The sequence below is a fragment of the Chenopodium album genome, chromosome 26, assembly GCF_948465745.1.
Source record: "Chenopodium album chromosome 26, dcCheAlbu1.1, whole genome shotgun sequence".
In the NCBI taxonomy this organism is placed as follows: domain Eukaryota; kingdom Viridiplantae; phylum Streptophyta; class Magnoliopsida; order Caryophyllales; family Amaranthaceae; genus Chenopodium; species Chenopodium album.
Window position 1 is genome coordinate 10,594,151 of NC_137859.1, and position 24,621 is coordinate 10,618,771.

The following is a 24,621-nucleotide window of genomic DNA, read 5'->3' on the forward strand; positions in this document are numbered from 1 at the left end:
CTATTAGCCCATTTTTCATCGTACCTACAAGCACGAGCACACACATAAAAAAGAAACGGGGAAGCCAAAAGATGCAAATTAGCGCAAGAGGAGTTAGAAAAAGGGATTAAAGTAGGGGAAAGAGTACAAAATTGTGTTTTAAAAAGCCATGATAAGTGGACAAATAAAACACTTATCAAATTCCCCCAAGCTAGCCAATTGCTTGTCCCTAAGCAATTCACTTGGCGCAAAAGAAACAAATAGATTAGTCCGCTCAAAGAAAAGCACATGTACAGATAAAAGAATCCTTAAGCAATAAAACTCGAGTATGAGGTATATGCCTAAGATCAACCACGGTCATGACTAGCCAAGGCCTAGCTAACCTTCCCGAATGTACTCAACCTTGGTCCATTCAACCAATCTTACCGCGTCCCCAACACAAAGTTCAAATTCCCCCTAATGGTAGTGTCTCATGACTCCTCGAAGGAGCCGGAAGAAAAATAAACAAAAGAAGGTTTAGAACACTCGACATCTCAATGATAAGTACCCTCTCCATATGCTTGTGAACCAACTCCCTCCACCGACTATGGCTTCAACTACTCTACTAGCATTACAAGACTCAAGGATTACGGCACAAAGTTAAGGCATAGAGAAAACTGGAAGTGCTTTGCAATTAAAGTCAAGCTAAGATATATAACACTAAGAGCAAACCTAAAGAGGTTCCTAACTTTGACCTAAATTACAAACTATGAATAAACTTGAAACAAAAATGCACCCCCAAGCTTGTTTAATTGCTAGGGTGGTGGCTATTCATCACTTCTTTTTCTTTCTTTCTTTCTCTATTTTTTTTTTTTTTTTTTTTTTTTTTTTTTCAAACTTGGCATTTACATCACAAACTATTATTTATAACAACTTAGAGATTGAACTAATGAAACAAGAATGACATGCCTTAACTTTGTGCGAATGAACAATACATAACAATCTTCATGATCACTAAGAGTAGTTTAGGCCGCAATCTTGGGAGTTAAGACTCAAGTTCTCGATCTAGGTACTAAATCAAAGAGGATCCTTGCCACTCATTCAAAATGTAGTAGGCTTGAAAAATATTACAACCTCACTTTTGGGAACAATGTGGGATCAATTACTACCTTTCGGGGTTCAAATTCCTTCGATATGGGCGACACCTTCTTACCACAATCCTAGACTTTTGGTTTCGTACATTCGGTAAGGTTATTCTCACACTAGCCTAAACTAGCCAATTCTATGTTCAACCAAGGGCATCTAAACCATACTCGAAATTTTATTACCAAAAGAAAGCAGATATCCATCACATGCAATCCAATATCATCATTGAGGACTATTCTAAAAGCAAAAATGTTTTTTTTTTTTTTTTTTAAAGGGGTAAAGGGACTAAAAGGAAAATAAAAACAAGAAAAGAAGGGAAGCAGTTACCATTGATCTTGATGTAGTAGTGTCTCTTATATACAAGGTGATAAAAGAGTAGTGATTAGTAGCAAAGCAAACAAGGACTATTATGAGTGGATCATACACATATGAGTTAAACAATCATTCCACAATTCATAAATAAATCGTCATTTGCAAAACTAGGACAATTATAACACAAGCTCACTTGAATTCATTTTACCATAAAAGACACTAGTCGAATCATCAAGCCAAATGACTACAAGCAAAGAAAATATATACAAAGTCTAAACTAATTAAAAGAAACACAAAAAATTTTTTTTTTTTTTTTCTTTTTTTTTTTTTTTTTTTTTTTTTTTTTTTAGAGGAGGGGAAAGAGGTACTAGCTAAAGAATTTGGATTAAGGGCTTTGGATTTTTGGGTTTTGAATTTTTTTTTGGGAAGGAGAGGAGGCTCATCAACAAATATCATCATCGAAAATGAAGCACATAAACCAAACCAAGCTCATCAAAATGCAAAGATTCAACCATTAACTAACCAATCAAGACAAACGGAGCATAATCAAATTAAGCACAAAACTAGCAACATCAAATCCCAACTCTTTGCAAGGCCTAAATACTCCCCCAAGCTAGACATTTAGTCACCGTTTCAATGAAACAAAATAGGCAATGAAGTAACCTCCCCCAAGCTTGGGATTGGCACCGTCCTCGGTGTCCCAAGAAGTGAAAAGGGGCAATGAAACGGTGACTAGAATGCCTAGACCATCTAACTATGTCGGCGTCCCGGCGAATAGTGATAATTGTAGTTAATATCTACATCACTAGAAGTGGCCGGGGCGTCTACATAAGGAGGTAGATCATAGTTGGGGCAAGTGCGGTAATGGCCAAAGTCCGGCATACCTTGCTCACCCCAACCACCATCATAGCCGGGTGGAAACCCGTAATGCCCCCTTAGGGGGGGATCGAGCACCTCCGAAGATGAACTATCTCCACTAACCTCGGGGACATAGTAATAGCTAGGGTCGCCCCTATAATCACTTCCCCCGGGTTGTGTGTAGTCATAAGGGGGAAAGGAGCGAAGCTCCCCAATTGAACTACGCGGGCCTTGCCAAAAAGGGTAGGTGGGTTGGCCATCGTTCCAACCCGCTACCGGCCCTTCTTGAACGGGACGGTTGGGATAGTTGAGGTAAGGGAGAAAGTCTCCCCTCTCAACTTGATGTTGGTAGCTTCTCTCCGCTACAAAACTTTGGTACTCATTTTGTTCAAGAAGTCTTTGATTTGTTAGATTTAATTGGTTGAAAGCATTTTCTACATCAAAGAGAGAAGAGGAGGAAGAGGAACCATCTACCCTAGATCGGGGAATGGAGGATGTACTCATACGTCGGGGTATGGGTACATTCTCGCCTCCACCGGCCATACCTCGCGGGAGTTGATCACTTGGCACTTGCCACGTGTCCCCCACCGAGTTATTAACCGCCGGATTTGGGAGAGTGCAATAATGCGCCCCATTGACCTTCCAACTATAGCGAAGATTTCGGCCCGGAATTTCACTAAGGAACTTCATATCACTAAGTGCCTTAAGATCAAGCATGTTAGAGCCTAGGACCGGGGTCATTTGGTCTAGAAAAGACCCAAACCCTAACTTCCTCGCGATAATTGAAATCATTCCCCCGCATCTAATCTCTCCGCTCATCTCTCCACTTTCTCTTATTTCAATACATCTCTTGATGAACAAGTATCCCATGTTCACATTCCCTTCCACATTTCCTTCGAATCTTGAAGCTAGAAAGAGGCATTTGATCTCCTCTTTAGCTAGCTTCCCTAAGTCTTGTTTAGAAAAACAAGCATAGCTCATGATTCGCATGAAGATTCGAAGGACGGGGTGGATAATGTGGCTAGCATGGCTAGACCGGGTTGTGAAATTGGGATACCCCGCAATGGTATTCCACCACACTTGCTCCTCATAACTTGAGAAGTAAGTACCATTGGGGTCATAGATTTGGTTGAGGGTGGGCCATTCAAAAATTTCGTTCAATCTCGTCAAAGTTAATGTTTTTTCGACATTGAACATTCTAAATTTTATTTCACATTCTAATGGCTCATCCTCAAGGCTTATGTGCTTCATAGAAACCGATGATAGGAATTCAAGAGTTAGGGAAGAAAAGGTTTCTTCCCCAAGGTCCAAGAAGTCTAGCCAACCGAAGTTTCCGGCTACTCTTCTTATTCCCTCATCGACCCCTAGAAGTCGCATTGAATGTTGATGATAGAATCGGGTTGGAATAATTTTTCGTTTGGAAAGGTCATCGAAAGGCTTTTTAAATCGTTTATCGATTTTTAAAGTTGGTGGTGGGTTAGGATTTTCTCGTTGTGAAGGGGATGAGGATGTTTGAGGTTCACTTGTTTTTCTTTTCTTAATCCCTCCAATGAATTTCTTCATTTTTTTTATTTTTTTTTTTTTTTTTTTTTTTTTTAGTTCGGAAAAAGGTAATTAGGAATAACACTCAACAACAAACAACTCCACACACACCCTTAACTTCAAACCCCCTTTAAAAATCCAAATGTACCTGTTCCACAACACAACCAACAATATATTCCAACACAAAAATTCCAACAACAATGCACTTCACTAATTTCACACAAACCAAATTCACAAAATCACAATGTTTATGTAATTTTCGATCACAATTTCAATTATTCTAAAGATCATTCACAATTTTCTCTAACAATTCTCCATAAACAACAATAATTGTTCAATTCTAACCAATCATGCAATTAACTACACAATTTGTATGGAATAAACAATAATTATGAAAATTTGAAAAAGAAAGTTGAGTAGAGAAGTGGATTATACCAAATAGAGTATGAAAATACTCTAAAATCCTCCAAGACTACCCAAATTTGCTCCTCCTTCTTCAAGATTTCACCTTCTTGCTCTTGTTCTTCAATGGAGATTTTGTGGGTTTTCGAATTTTTGACCAAATTTGTGAATTTTTGTGATTTTTAGAAAGAGAATTGGAAGGAGAGTAAGAATTTGTAAATTTTGAGTGAAAAAAAATGAAGGATTGATGATGATTTTGATGAGAGAAGGTAGAGAAGATGGGGTTTTTAGAGTGAGAAAGAGGTGGGTAAAGAGGAGAGAGAATATGAATGTGGTGAATGAGAGGTGGGAGATGAAAGTGGGTAAAAAGGGATAAGGGGAAATCCCCCCTTTTTTTTTACACGGCAAGGGAGGAGCGGGCGTGCTGGGGTGGAGGAGCGCCCGCTCCTTCTGTAAGAGGTGGTTACTGCCTCTTTTTCGATAGTAGGAGCGGGCGTGCAGGGATTAGGAGCGCCCGCTCCTACTTCTTGGTATCGATTCTGCCAATTTTTTTTCAAAACTCAAATTTTTTTTTTTTTTTTTTTTTTTTTTCGAGAGCTTAGTATAGGAGCGGGCGTGCAGGTGTTAGGAGCGCCCGCTCCTACATTTTCTGAAGTTCCTGCCAGATCTTTGATATAGAGGAGCGGGCGTGCACTCCTTCAGGAGCGCCCGCTCCTAGAATTTCAAGAGTTCCTGCCCAAATTTGAGTATACAGGAGCGGGCGTGCACTCCTTCAGGAGCGCCCGCTCCTAAATTTTCTGGAGTTCCTGTTTGACTGCTGTTGTTTGGAGCGGGCGTGCACTCCTTGAGGAGCGCCCGTTCCTAAACTTGCTGGAGTTCCTGCCCAATTGCTGCTATTGGGAGCGGGCGTGCACTAGGGTAGGAGCGCCCGCTCCTATCTGGAGTTTCCAAATTTACATTTCTTTTCTCCGAGCAAATTACCTACAGCAAAACAAAACACTAAACAAAACATTCAAAATGTTAAGTGTTAGTTTAAGCTCTTTCATCTCTCTCTCTCGTTTTTTTTTTTTTTTTTTTTTATAGTAAAAGCAAAAATACACGGGTTGCCTCCCGGGAGCGCTTCTTTAACGTCACTAGCTTGACGCCCTTCCGTTCACATTAACTGGAGACATTGAATTCCTTGACCTTGATGGAGTGAACCACACCTTTCTTGTCACCCTCATAATAAATCTTGAGGCGTTGACCATTCACTTTGAATGCTCCGGTGCTCTCACTCCAAACTTCAACTGAGCCATAGGGAAATACCTTTACAACTTGAAAAGGACCACTCCACCTTGATTTAAGCTTTCCGGGAAAAAGCTTTAACCTTGAGTTGTAGAGAAGGACCTTATCACCTTCCTTGAAATCCCTCTTGATAATGTACTTGTCATGAAACTCCTTAGACTTCGCCTTGTAAGAGCTTGCATTATCGTATGCATTCATTCTTAATTCCTCTAATTCATGCAAGTCTAGCATTCTTTTCTCTCCGGCACTTTTGAGGTCAAAATTCAAGGCTTTAATTGCCCATTGAGCCTTGTGCTCCAATTCCACGGGCAAATGGCAAGACTTCCCATAGACCAACTTGTAAGGAGTGGTCCCTATGGGTGTCTTAAAAGCCGTACGGTATGCCCATAAGGCATCATCAAGTTTTGCCGCCCAATCCTTCTTACTTCTAGCCACGGTCTTCTCCAAAATGAGCTTGATTTCTCTATTTGAAACCTCCGTTTGGCCGCTTGTCTGAGGATGATAGGACAAACCCACCTTATGGTGTACTCCGTACTTAGCCAATAAAGCTTTGAATGTTCGATGAGCAAAATGAGACCCTCCATCACTTATCACAGCTCGTGGAACGCCAAATCTTGGGAATATGATCTTTCTAAACATCTTCATCACCACCTTGGAGTCGTTCTTTGGTGATGCAAGAGCTTCCACCCATTTGGACACATAGTCCACCGCTACTAGAATGTAGAGATTACCGTAAGATGAAGGAAAGGGACCCATGAAGTCGATCCCCCAAACATCAAATACCTCTAATTCCAAGATCGGATTTTGAGGCATCTCATTTCTTTTTGATATGTTCCCGGTTCTTTGGCATTTGTCACAAGTCTTCACAAAGACCCATGCATCCTTGAAGAGAGTAGGCCAAAATAACAAACATTGCAACACTTTTGCCGCCGTTTTGTTTGCTCCCATATGACCACCACATTGTGATGAGTGGCACATATGAAGCACACTTTGAATTTCATCGTCGGGAACACATCTTCTCAAAAGATCATCCACCCCTATCTTGTACAAAATAGGATCATCCCATATGTACCTTTTTGACTCGTGCTTCAATTTTCTTCTTTGTTGAGGGGTGAACTCCGGTGGAATTGCCTCACAAGACAAGTAGTTCACTATATCAGCATACCAAGGCAATGACTTTGCTTGGATAGCGTACAAAACATCATCTTTGAGCTCATCATTGATTGGAAGTTGATCAACATCTTCATCTCGGATTTCCAACCTTGACAAATGATCCGCTACCGAATTTTCCGTACCCTTTTTGTCTTTAACCTCTATATCAAAATCTTGTAGAGCAAGCACCCATCTCATCAACCTAGGCTTTGAATGCTTCTTGGACATGAGATATTTGATTGCCGAATGGTCGGTGTAGACAATGGTTTTTGAACCCAAAAGGTAAGAACGGAACTTGTCAAAGGCGTAGATTACCGCAAGAAGCTCCTTCTCGGTCGTGGTGTAGTTCTTTTGTGCATCATTCAGTGTCTTGCTTGCATAGTGGATCACGTGCACCCTCTTTTCTTTCTTTTGCCCCAACACGGCTCCAACCGCCGTGTCACTTGCATCACACATTAGTTCAAAGGGGAGGCTCCAATCCGGAGCTTGCACTATTGGTGCCGAGATCAATGCTTCCTTCAACCTACAAAACGCATCTAGACAAGCACCATCAAATACAAAATCACACTCCTTTTGAAGAAGTGTAGTAAGAGGTTTGGCTATTTTAGAGAAGTCCTTGATGAAACGCCGATAGAAACCGGCATGTCCCAAGAAAGATCTCACCCCTTTCACATTAGTAGGGGGTGGGAGCTTCTCTATTACATCCACCTTAGCCCTATCAACCTCAATCCCCTCATGGGAGATCTTATGGCCAAGAACAATGCCTTCTTGAACCATAAAATGACATTTCTCCCAATTAAGGACAAGGTTGACCTCTTCACACTTTTTCAAACATCGCGTGAGATTAATTAAACAATCATCAAAAGAACTTCCCCCAACCGAGAAGTCATCCATAAAAACTTCCATTTCTTTTTCAATCATATCCGCAAAAATTGCCATCATACATCTTTGGAAGGTAGCGGGGGCATTGCATAAGCCAAATGGCATCCTACGGTAAGCATAGGTGCCATATGGACAAGTAAATGTTGTTTTCTCTTGGTCATCCGGGTGAATTGGGATTTGAAAGAACCCGGAATAACCATTAAGATAACAAAAATACTTGTGAGATGCTAGCCTTTCCAACATTTGATCAATAAAAGGCAATGGGAAGTGGTCTTTCTTGGTGGATGTGTTTAGCCTACGATAGTCTATACACATCCTCCAACCGGTAATAGTTCTAGTAGGGATGAGTTCACTTTTTTCATTTTTAATAACCGTCATCCCCCCCTTTTTAGGGATTACTTGCACCGGTGCCACCCATCTACTATTAGAAATAGGATAAATGATACCGGCGGCAAGTAGTTTAAGAACTTCCTTCTTGACCACTTCAAGCATTGGAGGATTAAGCTTTCTTTGTCTTTCAATTGATGGTTTAGCATCATCCTCCAATGAAATTCGATGCATACAAAGCGTTGGGCTTATACCTTTCAAATCATCCATTTTATATCCCAAAGCTTTGCGATGCATTCTCAATACATTCAATAATTTCGAGGTTTGAACCTCATCCAATGAAGCATTAACAATAACCGGAAAAGTAGAAGATGGACCAAGAAACTCATACCTCAAGTTGGATGGTAGAGGTTTTAGCTCTACACTTGGGCATTCCTTACCATTGTCGTTCATGAGTTGCTTCTTCACTTCTTCTTTTCCAATTACTAGGTTTGCTTCTTCCTTGTCCATGGGGGTGGAGTCAAGAATCTCCTCAATTGGCTCCATCTCCATGTTTTCATTGCAAAACCTATCTTTGCTTTCAAGTTCATACTCAAGAGAATCATTAGTGTTATGCAAATGCAATTGTATGGATTCATTAATAACATTCTCAACAATATCAATACTCATACAATCATCCATGTTGGAAGGACATTTCATAACTTGGTTCAATTTGAATTCCACTTTCTCTTTTCCAACAAGCAAGGACAATTTACCATGTTTCACATCAATAATAGCCCCCGCCGTGGCTAAGAAAGGCCTACCTAGAATTATGGGGACATTCAAGTCCTCATCCATGTCAAGCACAATAAAATCCACCGGAATGTAAAGTTTGCCCACCCTAAGGGGGACATCCTCTAATTTTCCCAAAGGCATCTTAACCGAACGATCGGCTAATTGAAGGGAAATGTTGGTGGGCTTTAACTCTCCTAGGCCAAGTCTTTTGCACATAGAAAGGGGCATCAAGCTTATGCTAGCACCAAGATCACATAAAGCACGATCAATTACCATTTCACCAATAGCACATGGAATAGAAAAACTACCGGGATCTTTAAGCTTAGTGGGCAACTTATTTTGAATAATTGCACTACAATTTTCCGGCATATTAATCGTTTCCACAAAGTCAACTTCTCTTTTATTACTCAAAATGTCTTTAAGAAATTTAGCATAAGTTGGCATTTGTTTAATAGCATCGGTGAATGGAATGTTAACATAAAGCTTCCTCAAAACTTCCAAAAACTTAGCAAATTGTTCATCAAGTCTAGACCCGGCAAACCTTCCCGGAAAAGGAAGCTTTGCCACATGTAGCGGGATTTCACTCTCTTTTTTTTTCTTTTCAATTTCTTTCTTTTTGTTTTTCTCTTCTTCTTCTTCTACTCTCAACTCTCCATGGGAATCACTCATTTCAATCACTCTTTCATTTGACTTCTCACCTTCTAAGTCATGTTGCATTCCCTTCCCTTGAACTTCCCCCAAGCTTTTTCCACTTCTAGTTACAATGGCATTGGCTTGCTCTCTAGGATCTAGACCTTGGCTAGGCAATGAGGTACTAGACTTGCCTTTAAGGGCACTAGCTATTTGGGCCATTTGATTTTCCAACATTTTATTGTGGGTTTGCATTTGCTTTAAGCTTTCCTCTAAGTCATTTGTCTTTTTAGTTTGGGAGTTCATGAATTGCTCCAACATGCTTTCTAGATTAGACTTAGGAGGAGGGGGAGCTTGAATTTGAAGTGGTGGTCGAGGGATAGCAGCTATGGTTGGTCTTACTCCTCCATTAAAACCGGGTGGGTTGTGAGTGGAAGAGTATTGGCCTTTTTGTTGGTATCTATTGTCATTTCTATAATTCCGTTGATTATTAGACACATAATTACCACTACCACTAGCTTGACCTTGACCACTACCTTGCCCTTGGTTCTGGCCACTTCTCCAACCAAAATTAGGGTGATGTTTCCATCCCTCGTTGTAGGTGTTGGAATAGGGGTCAAACCTAGGATTAGCATTCACGTTATTGACTTGTTCCATGGAAGGGGAAGGGGAACATTGCTCATTCAACAAATAACAATCGGAAGACGCATGTTCTTCACCACCACATACATCACAAGACATCAATTGCATAGACACATTATCATTCGAAGAATTAGATGCACGTGAATTAGGGAGGGGGGAGATAGGAGGGGGAGAAGATTGCATTTGGTCAAATTTAGAAGACAAGGCATCCAATTTTGAACTAAGCATGTTAATAGCATTTACCTCATACTTTCCCCCTCTCCTAGAGGTGCTTCTTTCATCGGGGCTCCAATCGGTGTAGTTTTGGACTACATCCTCTATGATCTTTAATGCCTCCGCGGGTGGTTTGTTCATGAGTGGCCCACCCGAAGCTCCATCTAAGAGTATGCGGTCCGATCTCAAGAGACCCCTATAGAATCCATGAAGCAAGAGCCAATCTTCCATCCCATGGTGGGGACATTGTTGTTGATAGCTTTTGAATCTCTCCCAAGCATCGTAGAGAGACTCATCGGGCTCTTGTTGGAAGTTTGAAATCTTGGACCTCAACTCCGCCGTTTTCCCAAGAGGAATGAACCTCCCAAGGAATGCTGAAGTTACCTCATTCCAAGTTGTCAATGAATTCGGAGTCAACCTATCGAGCCAATCACTTGCACTCCCCGAAAGAGAAAATTTGAACATGCTTAGAAGAATGTACTCCGGAGTCACCTCATTTGCCTTCACGGTGCTACAATACCGTGTGAATTGCTTTAGATGCGCAATGGGGTCCTCATGCTTTGCCCCGGAGAATTGATGACCCTCAATCAAAGTGATAAGGGCAGGCCTTATCTCGAAATTATTTGCTTCGGTAGTGGGAGTAACAATCCCACTTGCTTCTTGATACGGAGGAGGAACACCAAATTCTCTCAAAGTCTTATTTGGAAGAGCCATCTCAAATTGGTGAAGAGGTGGAGAAGTTGGAGAATCTGTCCTTGGTGACTCTAGTGGAATGGTTTCTCCACTAGTCTCACTAGAACTAGATTGATCGGACTCAACTACCACTTGTGGCTCACTTGATGTGGCACCACTAGCCTTCGCCCTCTTTTCTCTTCGATTTGCCCTTACTACCTTTTCAAGCTCGAGATTCAACGGCACAAGAGGAAGTGTCCTATTGCTGCGTTTGGGCATAAACAAAGAAGACTAGAAGGGAGATTAGTAGGTTAGTCAAAGAAAACAGAGAAAAATAAAACTATACAAATGAACTAGTCTCACATATCTCATAAGTAACTCAATGCTTAACGCCAGTCCCCGGCAACGGCGCCATTTTGGTAGAGGGATATTCGGTCGTTGGACGATCACCCTAAAACCAACAATATTTCTACCTAAACCAACCTAAGACAAGTCTAGGGTAAGTAGAGGATCGTATCCATAGGGAATGGGTAAGTACACCGAGAGTATGAAACGGTTGCAATCTAGTTCGGTCACAAATTGGGTTTTGAATGGTAAGCTACTATATAAAAGAACGCTAGGGGAAACGGGATTCAACACCAACCAAAGCCAAGGGATCAATAACAAAGACAAATCATGAATACACATAGAGGATAGAAAAGGAACTTAACATTGCCTTCTTTCAAAGTCACAACATAAGTACTCCCTAGATTAAGCACTAACACGATAAGGATTAAGTTTCAAGGATAGGAAGTGGGTTTCTAGCTCGAGTTTGTCTCTCGATCGCTCCGAACTAGCATGAAGCTCGAATAATGGGGATTTCTCACCTAATTACCATACTAAAGCAACCTAGTCAATGAAACCAAACATCCAAAATCATGAAAGTAGCATAATCTAATTACACAAGAAACGACTCACTCCAAAACCCCATCTTTCGATGTGAGAAAAGGGATGAACACATGGGCATAATGTGGCCAACAAAATACACATGCAATTATCAATTCAAGCATAAACAACTATCAATCCAAGGTAGCACATGAATAATTCCAAGTCAATTAACCATAGCTTGGTTGGGTCTTCACCCAACCCCTAACTAAAAGACTACTCACTAAACATGGTGGAAATTACTCTAACAATTAAATCTAAGGTTTTCATGAATTCAAATAAGCTAGAAAAGAGATGAAACAAGGATGGATTAAACATGCAAGAACAAATAAACAAGATTAAGGGAGAAATTACCAACTCAAAGCAATTAAAATTAAAAATTAAGAACAAGAGATAGAGGAAAGAGATTACTTAATAAACTTCAAAGTTGGGAAAATTGTTGAAATTGATGGAATAAACTTCCAATAATTCTACTACAATGATTGAGTTTGAGAAGATCTAAGCTAATTAATGAGGGTTGAGAAGAACTAAGAGCCTAGGAAAACTAAGAGGGAAAAGAAGATCCAAAGCTGAAGCTAAGTCGTCCTATTTATATGCCCAAAAATTACATCGTAAAATCCGTCAAAATTAGACTTCAGAACGGGAGGAGCGCCCGCTCCAGTAAGTAGGAGCGCCCGCTCCTGGGTGTGGAGCGCCCGCTCCTGGGCTCTCTGCACGCCCTCTCCTCTTGCACCAGTTTGAGGCAGAATGTGGCAGAACAGGGAGGAGCGCCCGCTCCTAAAAGGCTGCACGCCCGCTCCTGCTTTCCTTTGCTTCCAAAGAGTAGTTCTTCATGCTCATGCTATTAGCCCATTTTTCATCGTACCTACAAGCACGAGCACACACATAAAAAAGAAACGGGGAAGCCAAAAGATGCAAATTAGCGCAAGAGGAGTTAGAAAAAGGGATTAAAGTAGGGGAAAGAGTACAAAATTGTGTTTTAAAAAGCCATGATAAGTGGACAAATAAAACACTTATCAAACATTCATAAAAATAAAATAATTTACAGAAATAATAATAATAAATAAAATAACTACGAACTATAATCTTTGTTTCTCTTCTCTGAAACGGTTTCCTTCGCTCTGCAAACAAAATTGAAGAATGTACAGACATAATTTATTAGTTCTTCAATAAAAATTGCTAAGATTATAGTATAATACTTACATTGATTTACATTACTATATATGTAAATGAACATTATGAATTTCATATATGATCAAAAGATTTCATAGTATGCATAAGTAAGTTTCTCAACTCACATGAATGAATATTTATGCATTTCATAAATGTGCATAACGTATCATAAAAATGAACATCTTTTATTTTAGCATATAAAGTCATCAAATAGATTCAAACATGCAAATGAACATTTATAATTCAGTATATGTTCATATATTACCTCGGAATTGTAGAAATGTTAACATCTATACCATAAGTTTTAATATCTTTTAAAAGTTCTTGATCTACAATAGGAGATTTTTACAATGACTATGTAGTAATATATAAATAAATATTTGTATTAATCATTTATTAACATGTGAATGATTGTATACTAATATATAAATGAACATTTATCAAAATGAAAATGAACATTTATAATTTTTTTTTTTAAAAAAAAAACCACTACGAACTAATTTAATTAATGCTTACTTTTCTCCAGATTTTTTTTGATGTTCTTCTCTGAAGCTATTTCTTTCATACTGCAATAAAAAAAATGAAATACTTCATACTCAAAATTCAAAATGTACTTGTTCAAATTACTAGTTTTAAAACTAAAAATAGTAAATCCTGTAACACAATTGCAACAATAAATTATAAAAATTAGGGTTTATACTCTTTTTCGAATTAAATATGACCAAAATCACTTACTCCTTTGAATTTCGACCTTGATTTGTTGAATTATGTAGCAGTTGAACAACTTTTTTGGATAATTTGTCGCAAAATTTGTTGAAAATTTTGGATTAGAAAATGCTGAAAATGGATGTAGAGAGAGAAAATGCAGAAAATGGGCGAGGAGAGAGAAAGTGAAAAAGATAAATGGTGGTTTGATTTTTATTTTACAATTGTAGAAAGTGGGTATATGAGGGAGATTGTTAAATGTTTAGAGAGGGGGTGTAGGGTGTAGTACCTACACTAGGGTCTAGTGTATACCAATTATTGATGATCACCTCTGGTCTTATTTTTTAAATCCCTCACAGGCCTAATCCAGTTCTCCTATTACCAAGCCCATTATCATTTTCTCTATCCTCCAACACCTCCTTCTCTGGTCCCAGAAGCCCTATTTCTGTCCACCGCTCCGTCGTTGACGGCGATCCTTCTCCTCCGTCGTTCTGTTCATTCAATCGTTAAATTTGTAAGTTTTTGTCTAAACTTCAAACCCTAAATTTTGATTCATTCATAAATTCTTGAATTATAATTTTAAGTCTTTAGTTTTATGATTAAAAATTGCCGAATTTTTCGCTTTTTTTTTTTTTTTTTTTTTTTGTTCTAATCGAGGGTTTGTTTTCGATTTAGCTGAGTGTTGTTGTTGTTGTTGTTCATAATACTAGTATAAGTATTTGAGCTCAAGTCTTTCTATTTGTTCTGCTCTTGTATTTGCATTTTGGCGCCAATTTTATTTGTCATTCTTTTGATAATTTTGAGGTTTGTTCGTCAATTTCATCTAATTTTAAGTTATAATCTATTATCTTATGTTATGATTCTTCATGGTATTGGTGATTTTAGTAAAATTTTGATTTTGATCCAATTTTCGTATTGAAAGAGTCCAAAGTAGCAGTAGTGGCTGAAATTGTAAAACTCATGAACCCTAAAAATCGGGGCTTCGATCATTGTTTTTTGATGGTTCATTAGCCCACAAAGTTTTGGCTTTTGGTGCCGAAGACCCGCCCTTCATCAAGTGAAATGGCAACTGAATTATGTTGTTGTGGGTACATAACTGGTTCTTTCAGTGATAAATCAAATTTGCATTATGAAATAGTCTGATGAAGCGAGTTTAACAGTTATATGTTTAGTCATTCAGTGATAAACCAAATTAGTTATAAGTTTATAACACATATAAGGCAATAAGAATTTGTCCTGTTGTTGTTTTTTTTTTTTTTTTTTTTTTTTTTTTTTTTTTTTTTTTTTTTGAATTTTTTAATTTTAAGAAGGAAATGGTTGTCTAGTACATTTTGATGGTGATTAAGTTGTCAATTGCAAGTGTTAGAGGCGGAGGAGTTGATAGTCTTGATAATATGGCAGGTATGGGAATTATAAGGTAGAGGCAAGAGGTAAAATTCATATTATGTAGTACTATCATTTAGTGTCTGACTTGGAAAACCATGTAATATATCGGCTTCTACATGAGGTAGAGCTGTGAAAGCTAGATGTATCATTAACTATGATGAATCACAAGTTAATTGCTGAATTGATCTTACTTAAACTACTCATGTGGAGGGATTTCTCTTTTCCAAGAAGAGTACTTACCTCTGTTAAGCTGTCAATGCTGTTGTTGTTTTCTCTTATCTTCATCTATCATTGTATATGATGTTTAAATAAAAAAGGAAGCTTTATTAGAGTCCTTGAAAGCATCTGACTGAAAATTGACTCATAATTAATTAATTTTTTTTTTTTTTTTTTTTTTTTTTTTTTCTCTGTGTTATCAATATAGAATATAAATTACTTGTGATAAATAATCCAATTGTATGCAGGCTAGTGTTTCATGTTGGAGGCCTTGGAGATTGACTAGAAAGAAGGACACTAGTATATTAATTGAGTGATATCTGTACAATGGATTTTTCTCCCTTCAAGCTAGATTTGGACGAACTTTTAAAAGAGTTTTCTGAGGTACGTCTTTCGTGGTCATATGACTAATGATTTCTACAGTTCAGATTGATTAGCATTACTAGTCAATTTCTAGCCATTTATTTAGGAGGGAGGTGTTGGAATCTTTTGTCATATTGTCACTTTCCTTCTCTGTCTCATTTGTATTAGCCTGTATGCTTTAGTTCTTGTTGGATTGATTTTCTTTCACGTGGTTGTATTTATAGTCTTCCAGGTTTTTGAAGGGGAATTACTGTCATAGCTTTGCTCTTGCCAATACTGCATTGATTTTAATCTTGTACAGTTAAATGCAACTCTCTAAAAGCATGTTTTTCTCTTGACAGCTAATTAATTGTAATTTTTTCTTTCTTGTAGGGCGAGCTTAAAACTTTAGCAGACATGAAAAAATTATGGCTTGAACGGAAGTTTTCCTACATATTTGAGGCTCGGCCTTCTACTGGCTTGAACATATTTATGCAAGTCTTGTACAGCCATTCTATAAGTAAGTTACTTCTTTGATGCTTGATGATGCAATGACGTTCAGTTTGTTCCTAAGATGAATCTTGTATGTTTGATCAACAAGGTGAACTTTTCATCATTCCAAGAATGTATAGCCAGTTATTCCTCTAAATTTATGAACTATAATTGAATGTCAATTATTGTATATAGCTTATTTAGGGTTTATGCCAACTTTTCTGTAAGATGTAACCAAAAGACTGAAAATGTAAAAGAGCTGTAATATATTCTGCTTGCTTATACCAAGTATAAGGCTTTAGGAGAGTTCAATTGCATTTCAAATGTATTAGTACGTATCTAAATGGAACATACAAAAAGTATGTGATTTTACTCATGACTCATCATACGAACATACTGCTGTCAGTCTGTTTGCTAATTATAAGAGTAGGTAATTTAGTTGAAGGCTTAATGGTTAGTGCTTCTTGATAACTGGATCTGTGGTTCCCACTATCCTTGTTCGGAATAATTATAGCAGACGCAAGAAGAGAACTCTCCTAGAGCCTTAATTTACAGGGTGTACCATTGATATAATACATATTTGCAGTATGACTTTGTCCTTTACAAATATTCGGGGAGCAGGGTTTATCTGTGAGACTGTGACCCATATTCATTTATTATATGCATTTGTTGTAATTGACCAATTTTCTATTTTTTTTTTCTTCTGAACACCTCTTTCCTATTCTGTATTTATTGTGAGTTGTAGTTAACTATGAAGTCAGTTAGCTGGACAAATAAGCAAATGGCTGTGGAATTTATGATTGTTCCATTATAGTATAGGACCTTTTCTCTTTCCCTTAGTTGCATGCACTGTCAGTCCTTTTATGTTTGTAAAATAGTTTGCATAGATTTAATTATAGCTACAGAAGATATATTTGGTACCTGTGGTGCAATATTGCCACTTTTCTGCAGTATAATAGAAACACGCTGCACAGACTATTAAACAAACACCAAAAGAGGTTCTAGAGAAGACTACAAGCCAAAATAATGGACCATTGGCTTGCTGTTTTATTGAGAACAGACCAAGCAAGGTCAAATGTACTGCACAAGAGCTGAAAGGAATGTAATGTTCCTAAATGACACATCTCAGTAGCTTTGAGGTTACATCTTCCTAAAGAAGAGTGCTTTTAATCTTCCAGCCAACACTGAATGGAGTCCTGTGAATTTGTGATGGCTACTATTGATTTCCTTGACAAACGACTTTCCTTACAATATTTAGCTATTGATTGCATAGTTAACTTGATAAGACTAGCATTATCTGCAGAACTGATGCGCATTGCTTTAGTATCAACATTGGCTGGATTCAAATCAAGAGAGTAATACCTAAATTTTTGTAGCTCACTAGATGAAGTGAATATTTAAATAGTTGAAAAGGGAAATATTAGAAACTCCTGTGGGTTAGATGTGGATAGATTGGCAGCACAAACAAGTTATTGAGTTAATCGTCTTCCAAACGAGTGTTATGCATTGATAGACAGGATGTCCAATTAAAATTAAATGTCAAAATTGTGTTAGAGAAAATGGATGCAGATGTGAACTGTTAGCAGAGTGGAAAATCTGGAAATACACGAGGTACAGAAGCAACAATTGAATTGATATAATGTGAGTCAAGCAGTCAACTGTACAAAAGGATTGATGATCTGAAGGTTCAAATTTTGTTCCTCAGAACGCATATAGGATCCAGTGAATTTGTATACATACTTATTTTAAGAATTTTATAATGGACTCATATAAGAAGTAACCCTTGGTTTTGAATACCTTTTGATACAGCATTTCAACATTCCCCTAACATGTATAATTTATTGAGTTTTGTGTGTGTGTGTGTGTGTGTGTGTGTGTGTGTGTGTGTGTGTGTGTGTGTTGTTAAGTTGTTTGATGTTATGAGATTTCATATCAGATTATCAGAAAATCGGTTCAGAGTCAAGAGCAGGTTAAAAGTCTTCTAATTGTCCTCTAATTATCAGGTCTACAACCCTGATGGCTAATATTCTGTCCCTTTTGAAATTGTTTTGAGTCTTGACAATTCACTGCCTTTTGACTGTTTGAAATTCAATTGTTTTTTTGTTGTTTGACAAATTCTTTTGATCTTTATCTTTCTGTGATCATATGTAGGTTACATGGTCTCTACTAATTCTTTGTCACTGAGATTGGGTGCCCTCTATGTACTCTATTGTCTCTATGAGACACAGCCATTCAAGCCTCCCTTCAAGATTTATCTATCTCTTGGTGAGTAGTGAGTTATTGCTTTTTTTGTTCGAGTATTTTAACTTCTGTCACTTCACTGTTGAGATTTAACTGAGATACAAAGTTAATCAAGTCCAGCTGAAGAAGTTACCTTTGATTGATTAACTTGCCTTTCCCCCTTTTTCAGGTGGCTTATAACTTATTATCTGGAAAACTAAATATATTCTTCATATTTGCTTTCCTCTGAAGTGATCCTGGGAAATTAGTTTTCTTCAAATACACTCATCTTAGGTACGAATATGGATTTGCAGACCCATGCAGTCTAATATAATGGGAATGTATAGGGCGTGCTAATTTTTATTTTACTACACACTTAACCAGCAAATTGATAAATTATAAGGTCACTAGAAATCATAAAAGTTGGCCTGAATAACTGGTGTATTATGAAAACATCTTATTTTTCTTGTCCCATTAACAGTGGGTAAGTAGATTTGTTCATGTCTTATTTGATTGATTGGCATACATCCTTTCACTCTCCACCTTTTTTTTTGAGATAAGTCATGTAACTTCCTCTTGATGGACTTGATAGGAGAGTTACGAAGATTAAAAGCTCTTGTTGTAAATGCGAAAGAAAATGGAATCAAAGTAGTATCTGTTTTGGTCAAAAGGATGCTAGAGAAGAATGCATTCTTGTTTGGCTTTGTCAACATGAATGATTATTCTGAGAACGAGAGGATAAAGGAGTTGGTAGATGTGCAGAATGCCTGCATAAAGAAGATGCATGAAAAGTATGCCCAACACTCATAAGTTAATATTTATAACTTTATCCAGCTTCTCAACTGACCTCATCTTGCTGCTTTTCCTTTTTGTAGATTGTTGGCAAATACGGAGATTGAGCGTTATCTTCACCTGGACATGGTATGCTGTATACTTTTGTGATCTCAGGTTTCTTGTTGATTGTATTTAATTAATTTACATAATGTCTCATGATATCATTGTCATATAGATTGACGCCCAAGCATATTGATCACACACAGACAGAGTCACATACACACTCACAGACATAGTCCACACAGACACACGCACACACACACATGGCTGAATTTTACACTATCACTATGAAACCTAGATATGTCTAGACCTCCAAAGCGCCTTACTCTCTTTCTCAGTTTGTGATGCTGTCCACTTAATATATTCGTATGTTTTTTATCTATAATTTTACTTGGTTTAGTAACAGCTTCAACCTTAAAAGTTGCTTATTTTGAGTCATTAATGAACCTCTTTCGGCTCTTTGAGGAGGTTATGCTCGTACCTAAAAAAACTTGGATAGTTGATTTTATTTCCTCTTTAGGGTACAAACTTGTGTGAGCATAAAATACAAATTTTGCTTAGATTTTAATCTCGTGTTCTGAGCAATTTTTTCTCTTCTTTCACTCTTCTTTCTGCTATCTTTTGAACTTTCTTGTATAATTGTTTGGTGAATTATTAGTTAATGGAAAACGCATGTCTCTGGTACTCTTGAGCGTTTTTTCTTTTGAAATTATGAAAGCAATTTTGCTGCTGATTGTTTCTTAATTACTCGAATTTCTGGAACAGGGCACGGAACTTGACCTTGAAGTGCTCAGGAAAATGTCCAAAGAATATGAAGGAACTAAAAATCTTGCTATCAGAGGTATTCTATTCCATTACTTTGCTTGTCGCCTCGGTCAGGTTCATTATTCCAAAAAGTTATCTCATGTTCTGTGTGCCTTGACTTAAATATTTTCCCCTGTTTCGTCTTGATTTATTGAACCCCGTTACTGATAGGCCATTAACCAAATACACTCATAGGAACCATGTCCTGTGTCTTAAATCTCTTAATTATTCTAATACTCTTGTATAAATGACACCTATAATCTTATTTGAATCTCATGTTTCTGCAATGACAACTTGGCCCAGGTTTTTGGAGTATTTTTAGGTTACCAACCTTAGCCTTTAAGCCAAGTATAAGATCATTTTCTAGAGAAAATAAATTGTAAAGTTATTTTGAATTTTGTGTTCTGAGTAAGGTGGTGATTCTTGGTCCTCATTTGCTGATTTGGTATAATGATTTTTTTTCTTATTTCTTTTGTAGAGGCTGGTAGGGTAGTCGATATCGAAAACATAAAGCATATCGCAGATAATAGGCTGACAATTGGAGATGAAGTGCAAAAGATAAATGAGGAGTGGGGAAATCAAAAGGAAATGTTCACTCAGTTTATAGGCTCAAACCAGCATCCTGTTGTAACTCATCATGAGAGAAGAGAGAGACAGCACGAGCAGCCAATGCTACTTCCTGCCTCTGAACAGCAACAAAGTGACGATGAGTTACAACACACTGGTTTCATGGAGCTTCTTATGGGAAATGAATCACCGTTGGTCAATGGCGATATTCAACAAGCTCCAACTGAGCTACATTCGGTGCCTAATGAAGAGCAAGATTATGATTTAGAGTATGCTAAGGATCTGGAAGATCAATTATTTGGTGATATGTTATGAATCTTATAATTAATATTTTATGGCAGTGGAAACATGTTAATATTTGTCCCATCTGATTTTTTTTAGGTCTAGATAATTTTACATTTTTTGTACATCTTAGGTAAAATCTACACATCAATTTTAAACGTTTATGTGTACATGTAACACTTACTAAGCCTTTTATTCAATGATAATATATGAATACTTGTATTCTATTGAAAATTATTTTCTTGCTCTTGAGGTCATGATGTGCATTATGAATCCAATTGACAAAATAAATCACAGGATACAAATTTATTCTACTGCTGGTTTAACAATAGGTGGATTGTTGATTACTCCCTCCGTTCATAAATGATCCATACTTGCAATAAGATCGAGATGATTTCAAGTTGGTGTTTTTGAAGAATTATTTTGCTTCCCGCCCAAATGCAGTATCTTGCTGTGCCATTTAAGGACCTGAATAGTCATAACTTTATGCACAAAATAAATTCTACTTTGAAATTAAAGAGGCCGATAATGGACACACTTATTTCTCAATCAAAAACATGGATTGTGCAATTGAAATCTTGAATTATCTAACATTCGAAACTATTATACAGCAACAAAGAACTAAGGACGCGATTCAAATAATTTGTTACTATAGCCTAGAAGGCGCCTCAACCCAAAAAGATGTTCCTAAATTTGCCAACATTGGATCAATGTAGTCCTCAATTTTTTGCCCCAATGTTAAATCATAAACGCCCATGTTTTTGTGAAGTCCTAAATCAGTAACATAGTATATGCAATTAGGCTTACAACAATGCGGAGATGCCTCCATTGAAAAACAAGAATTAGGACCCAAAAAAAGTGCTCTATTCCCCAAACTCTTCACTTCTTTAGTCTCCCCATTGCCAACATTCACCTCTCGAACTTTAAATCTCGAAACTGATCGATTTCCGCTAAAGCCATAGTAAAGAAGGACTTGTAACAACATCCCGGCAGATTCCACCAAGTATACCTTGTTCCACAAACTGAACATTTCCGATATCCAAGTACCCTTTTTAATCAGAGGTCGAATAACATCATCGAACCCACTCGCAACAACCACTCTCCCTTCACTATCGACAACATAGAACTCGCCCTTGTAAAAAGCGATATCAGTGACATCTTGTACGTAAGGAAGTTTCGCGATCACAACCCACTTCTTGTCCTTGCTATTCCAAAACCCGGCAAGATTGAACATGGTCCAAGACTCCCTTAAAATAACACCAAGCGTGTAATGAGAAGTGGCTGAATTTGGACAATCCGAAAGAGCAAAAATCGAGTCGTTGTAAACGTCGTATGCTCCCTTATTATATAAAAGTGAAGGAACTCTAATTCTTTCTTTAGTAAAAGGGTGCACTAGAGATACATTCGCCTCTCTTGCACCGAAATAATCCAAGAAAACTAGCCACCCTCGCGAAGAATTCAAGTTCCTATGACAATTTTCTTCCTTACCAACAAAATGGTCGTCATCACTATCATTCTCACTATCCTCCTCACTATCATCGCTACTGTCAGTGCCATCGTCGAGAGATGGCAAGTTGACGCGCCTAATGGAGTGGTTATAGAGTCGGTAAAATCGAGCTTTCTTAGAGTATTTCAACAAGGGCTCCGGTGGAAGCATTAACCATGGAGTTTGATGTGATGCTGCGTATCTAGAGGTAAGTTTCATTGCGTTTCGCCAATTCGTACAAACTAAACCAAACGTTTCGAAATCATCATGAGAGTCAATGTGTTCGACTATTTTGATCGTCAATTCGAAAGGAAGATCTGCATAATTCTTCTCCATAATGTTGTTGTTTATGTTTATTACTTCCTTAGAACACTCACACAATCAAATACATATAAAATAAGGAAGATTGAGTATGTGAAAGAGTTTCAATTCGATCAGAATAAGGATAAAAAGAATTCTAAAGTATATAAAGATTTTTTTTTTAATGAAAGAAGATTGAGAAAAGTTGATAATTAATTTATCATTGCTGGCAAGTTTGTTACAGTAAGCATGATACAAGGAAAATACTTCCTAAGATTTCTACATGAATAACGATTTGAAAAGATAAACATGATAAACTAATATTTTTAATTTTTAAAGGGTTGATAATTTTTTGTTTTGTTTGATGAAATTTATAATCCGATTGAATTTGCTCATATAGTATACTCACGGTTTGTTTGAATTTTCTAAAATATATTTTTTTTGTATTTATGTCCTAAAATTTGTTGCATATTTAGATAAAATTCTTAATATCAAAAGATAATATTTTATATTTAATTAATTTAAACTTAAAAATATCATTTGTCAATTTTGCTTACGTGGCATTTGAATTATTTAATTGTAAAATAAATTAATAATCTCTTATTTAATTGGCTACAACTAAACTTTATAATCCTACGTGACGCGCTAAGAAAATTAAATCCCACGTAGCTCTCTAGAAACTCGGGAAAAAACTTCCCTTTATATATATATATATATATATATATATATATATATATATATATATATATATATATTAGATCAGTATTTCTTGTGTTATGAATAGGCTAAATCAATTTTTTTTTAGATAAATTTTACTTTGATCCCGTAAAAAAAAAAAAAAAAATGTTTTTTGTTTACAAAATTTAAGTTTATTTCTAATTCAAAAAGAAATTTTTTTTTCTTTTTTTTAATTGTGTTAGATCAACTGAAAAATACTTTTATTTTTATTTTTTTTTTATTTTTTAAATTTCATGTTTCAAGATTTGTTATCTTATGTTTTGCTTTATTTGACTAATTAATTATTTCTTGAAAACGAGGCTTTAATACTTCATACTTCGTATATGTTATCAGTATATGCAAAATGTGAGCTTAAATTGCTTAGGACTGTTGTTCCTGTTATATATGTGGTCTTTGCTTTACATTGGTTATGTAGCATTTGTATGATATGTTGTATGTTAATATGGAATTTCTTCATATCTTGTGAATTTTGAAATGACAGCAATTAATAATATCACAGCAGAGGTTGTGAGCCCTAATTTCGACCAAAATCAGATAATTAATTAGGGTTTGTGAGTCCTAATTGGAGAAAAATAAAATTGAAAATTAATTAAAAAAAATTGAAGAACAAATCAAGATCGTAAAATTCTCTAGAAATTAGAGAGGTCTGATACCATGTTAAACTAGGGAATAGTGTGGAGAAAACGGCTTAACCTTTGTATTGATAATACATAACTTGCATAAAACTCCTAACAAGATAAACTTAATATAAATTCAATATTAACAAATATAACAAAACCGACTCTAATATAGTACTGTGTAATATGGTTTCGAAGGCTGGTTTTGATACTTATACTACTTAATGTCTGTTTTGGAGACCTACAATGGGACTTTATGTAGTTGATCTTTTGAACCGTAGTTCTGGTCCAGTACGACTTTTGGATGATCTTGAGGTACTTGTTGCCATATTCTTTGATCTGATAGTTTTCGATTTGTTTCTTGCATTTGTATAAAATAGCAATCTCTAAGTAGTAGAAAGGAACCATTGTTGAAAGCAAGTTGAAGAAGCTAGCTAAGTGAGTTGCCCTTTGATTTATTGTTGTTTCTGGATGCATAATGATGTAGTTTATGTATAACAAGTATTTAGTATCTTTGTTTAAACACTATTTCGATTAATTTAAGAGAATATGTGACTCACGCTTTGATTTATTTGAACAAAACTTTGTTGGGGTAGTTCATCCCGAGTCCCACATGAAAGAAATTAAATAAGGAAGAAAGGATTTCCTTATAAGTGAGTGCATACTCCAAATAGTATAAGGCTTTTTGGGAAGGTGTTAAAAAACAAATCTGTGTGGGCTAGGCCCAAAGGTGGGTGGTCC

The 24,621-nt window shown here is 36.8% G+C and overlaps 2 protein-coding genes and 1 non-coding gene across 3 annotated transcripts; 2 read left to right on the top strand and 1 right to left on the bottom strand.

Annotated features, from left to right (window-relative positions):
- The first annotated feature begins 10,351 nt into the window (after positions 1-10,351).
- LOC145618826 (small nucleolar RNA R71) lies at positions 10,352-10,458 on the top strand. Its single transcript, XR_014108061.1, has one exon. It is a non-coding gene; the product is annotated as a small nucleolar RNA R71 (small nucleolar RNA).
- Positions 10,459-13,979: 3,521 nt separating this feature from the next.
- On the top strand, positions 13,980-20,961 carry LOC145618314 (uncharacterized). The gene is made up of 8 exons (XM_081673092.1): positions 13,980-14,110; positions 15,447-15,582; positions 15,934-16,060; positions 18,184-18,297; positions 18,845-19,043; positions 19,128-19,173; positions 19,852-19,927; positions 20,369-20,961. Exons 2-8 carry the CDS (start codon positions 15,526-15,528, stop codon positions 20,770-20,772), a joined length of 1,023 nt encoding a protein of 340 aa, XP_081529218.1. The 5' UTR covers positions 13,980-14,110; positions 15,447-15,525; the 3' UTR covers positions 20,773-20,961.
- A 427-nt stretch (positions 20,962-21,388) lies between these two features.
- On the bottom strand, positions 21,389-22,561 carry LOC145616785 (F-box protein SKIP23-like). Its single transcript, XM_081671514.1, has one exon. The coding sequence runs from the start codon at positions 22,559-22,561 to the stop codon at positions 21,389-21,391; it is 1,173 nt and encodes a 390-aa protein (XP_081527640.1).
- Positions 22,562-24,621: the final 2,060 nt, after the last annotated feature.

Bases quoted from the DNA above. Each gene is read 5' to 3' on its own strand.
- LOC145618314 (XM_081673092.1), top strand. From the start codon at position 15,526: ATGGATTTTTCTCCCTTCAAGCTAGATTTGGACGAACTTTTAAAAGAG. The intron at 18,298-18,844 runs GTGAGTAGTGAG...TGGACTTGATAG, and splicing joins CAAGATTTATCTATCTCTTG to GAGAGTTACGAAGATTAAAA. The intron at 19,928-20,368 runs GTATTCTATTCC...TTTCTTTTGTAG, and splicing joins TAAAAATCTTGCTATCAGAG to AGGCTGGTAGGGTAGTCGAT.
- LOC145616785 (XM_081671514.1), bottom strand. From the start codon at position 22,561: ATGGAGAAGAATTATGCAGATCTTCCTTTCGAATTGACGATCAAAATA.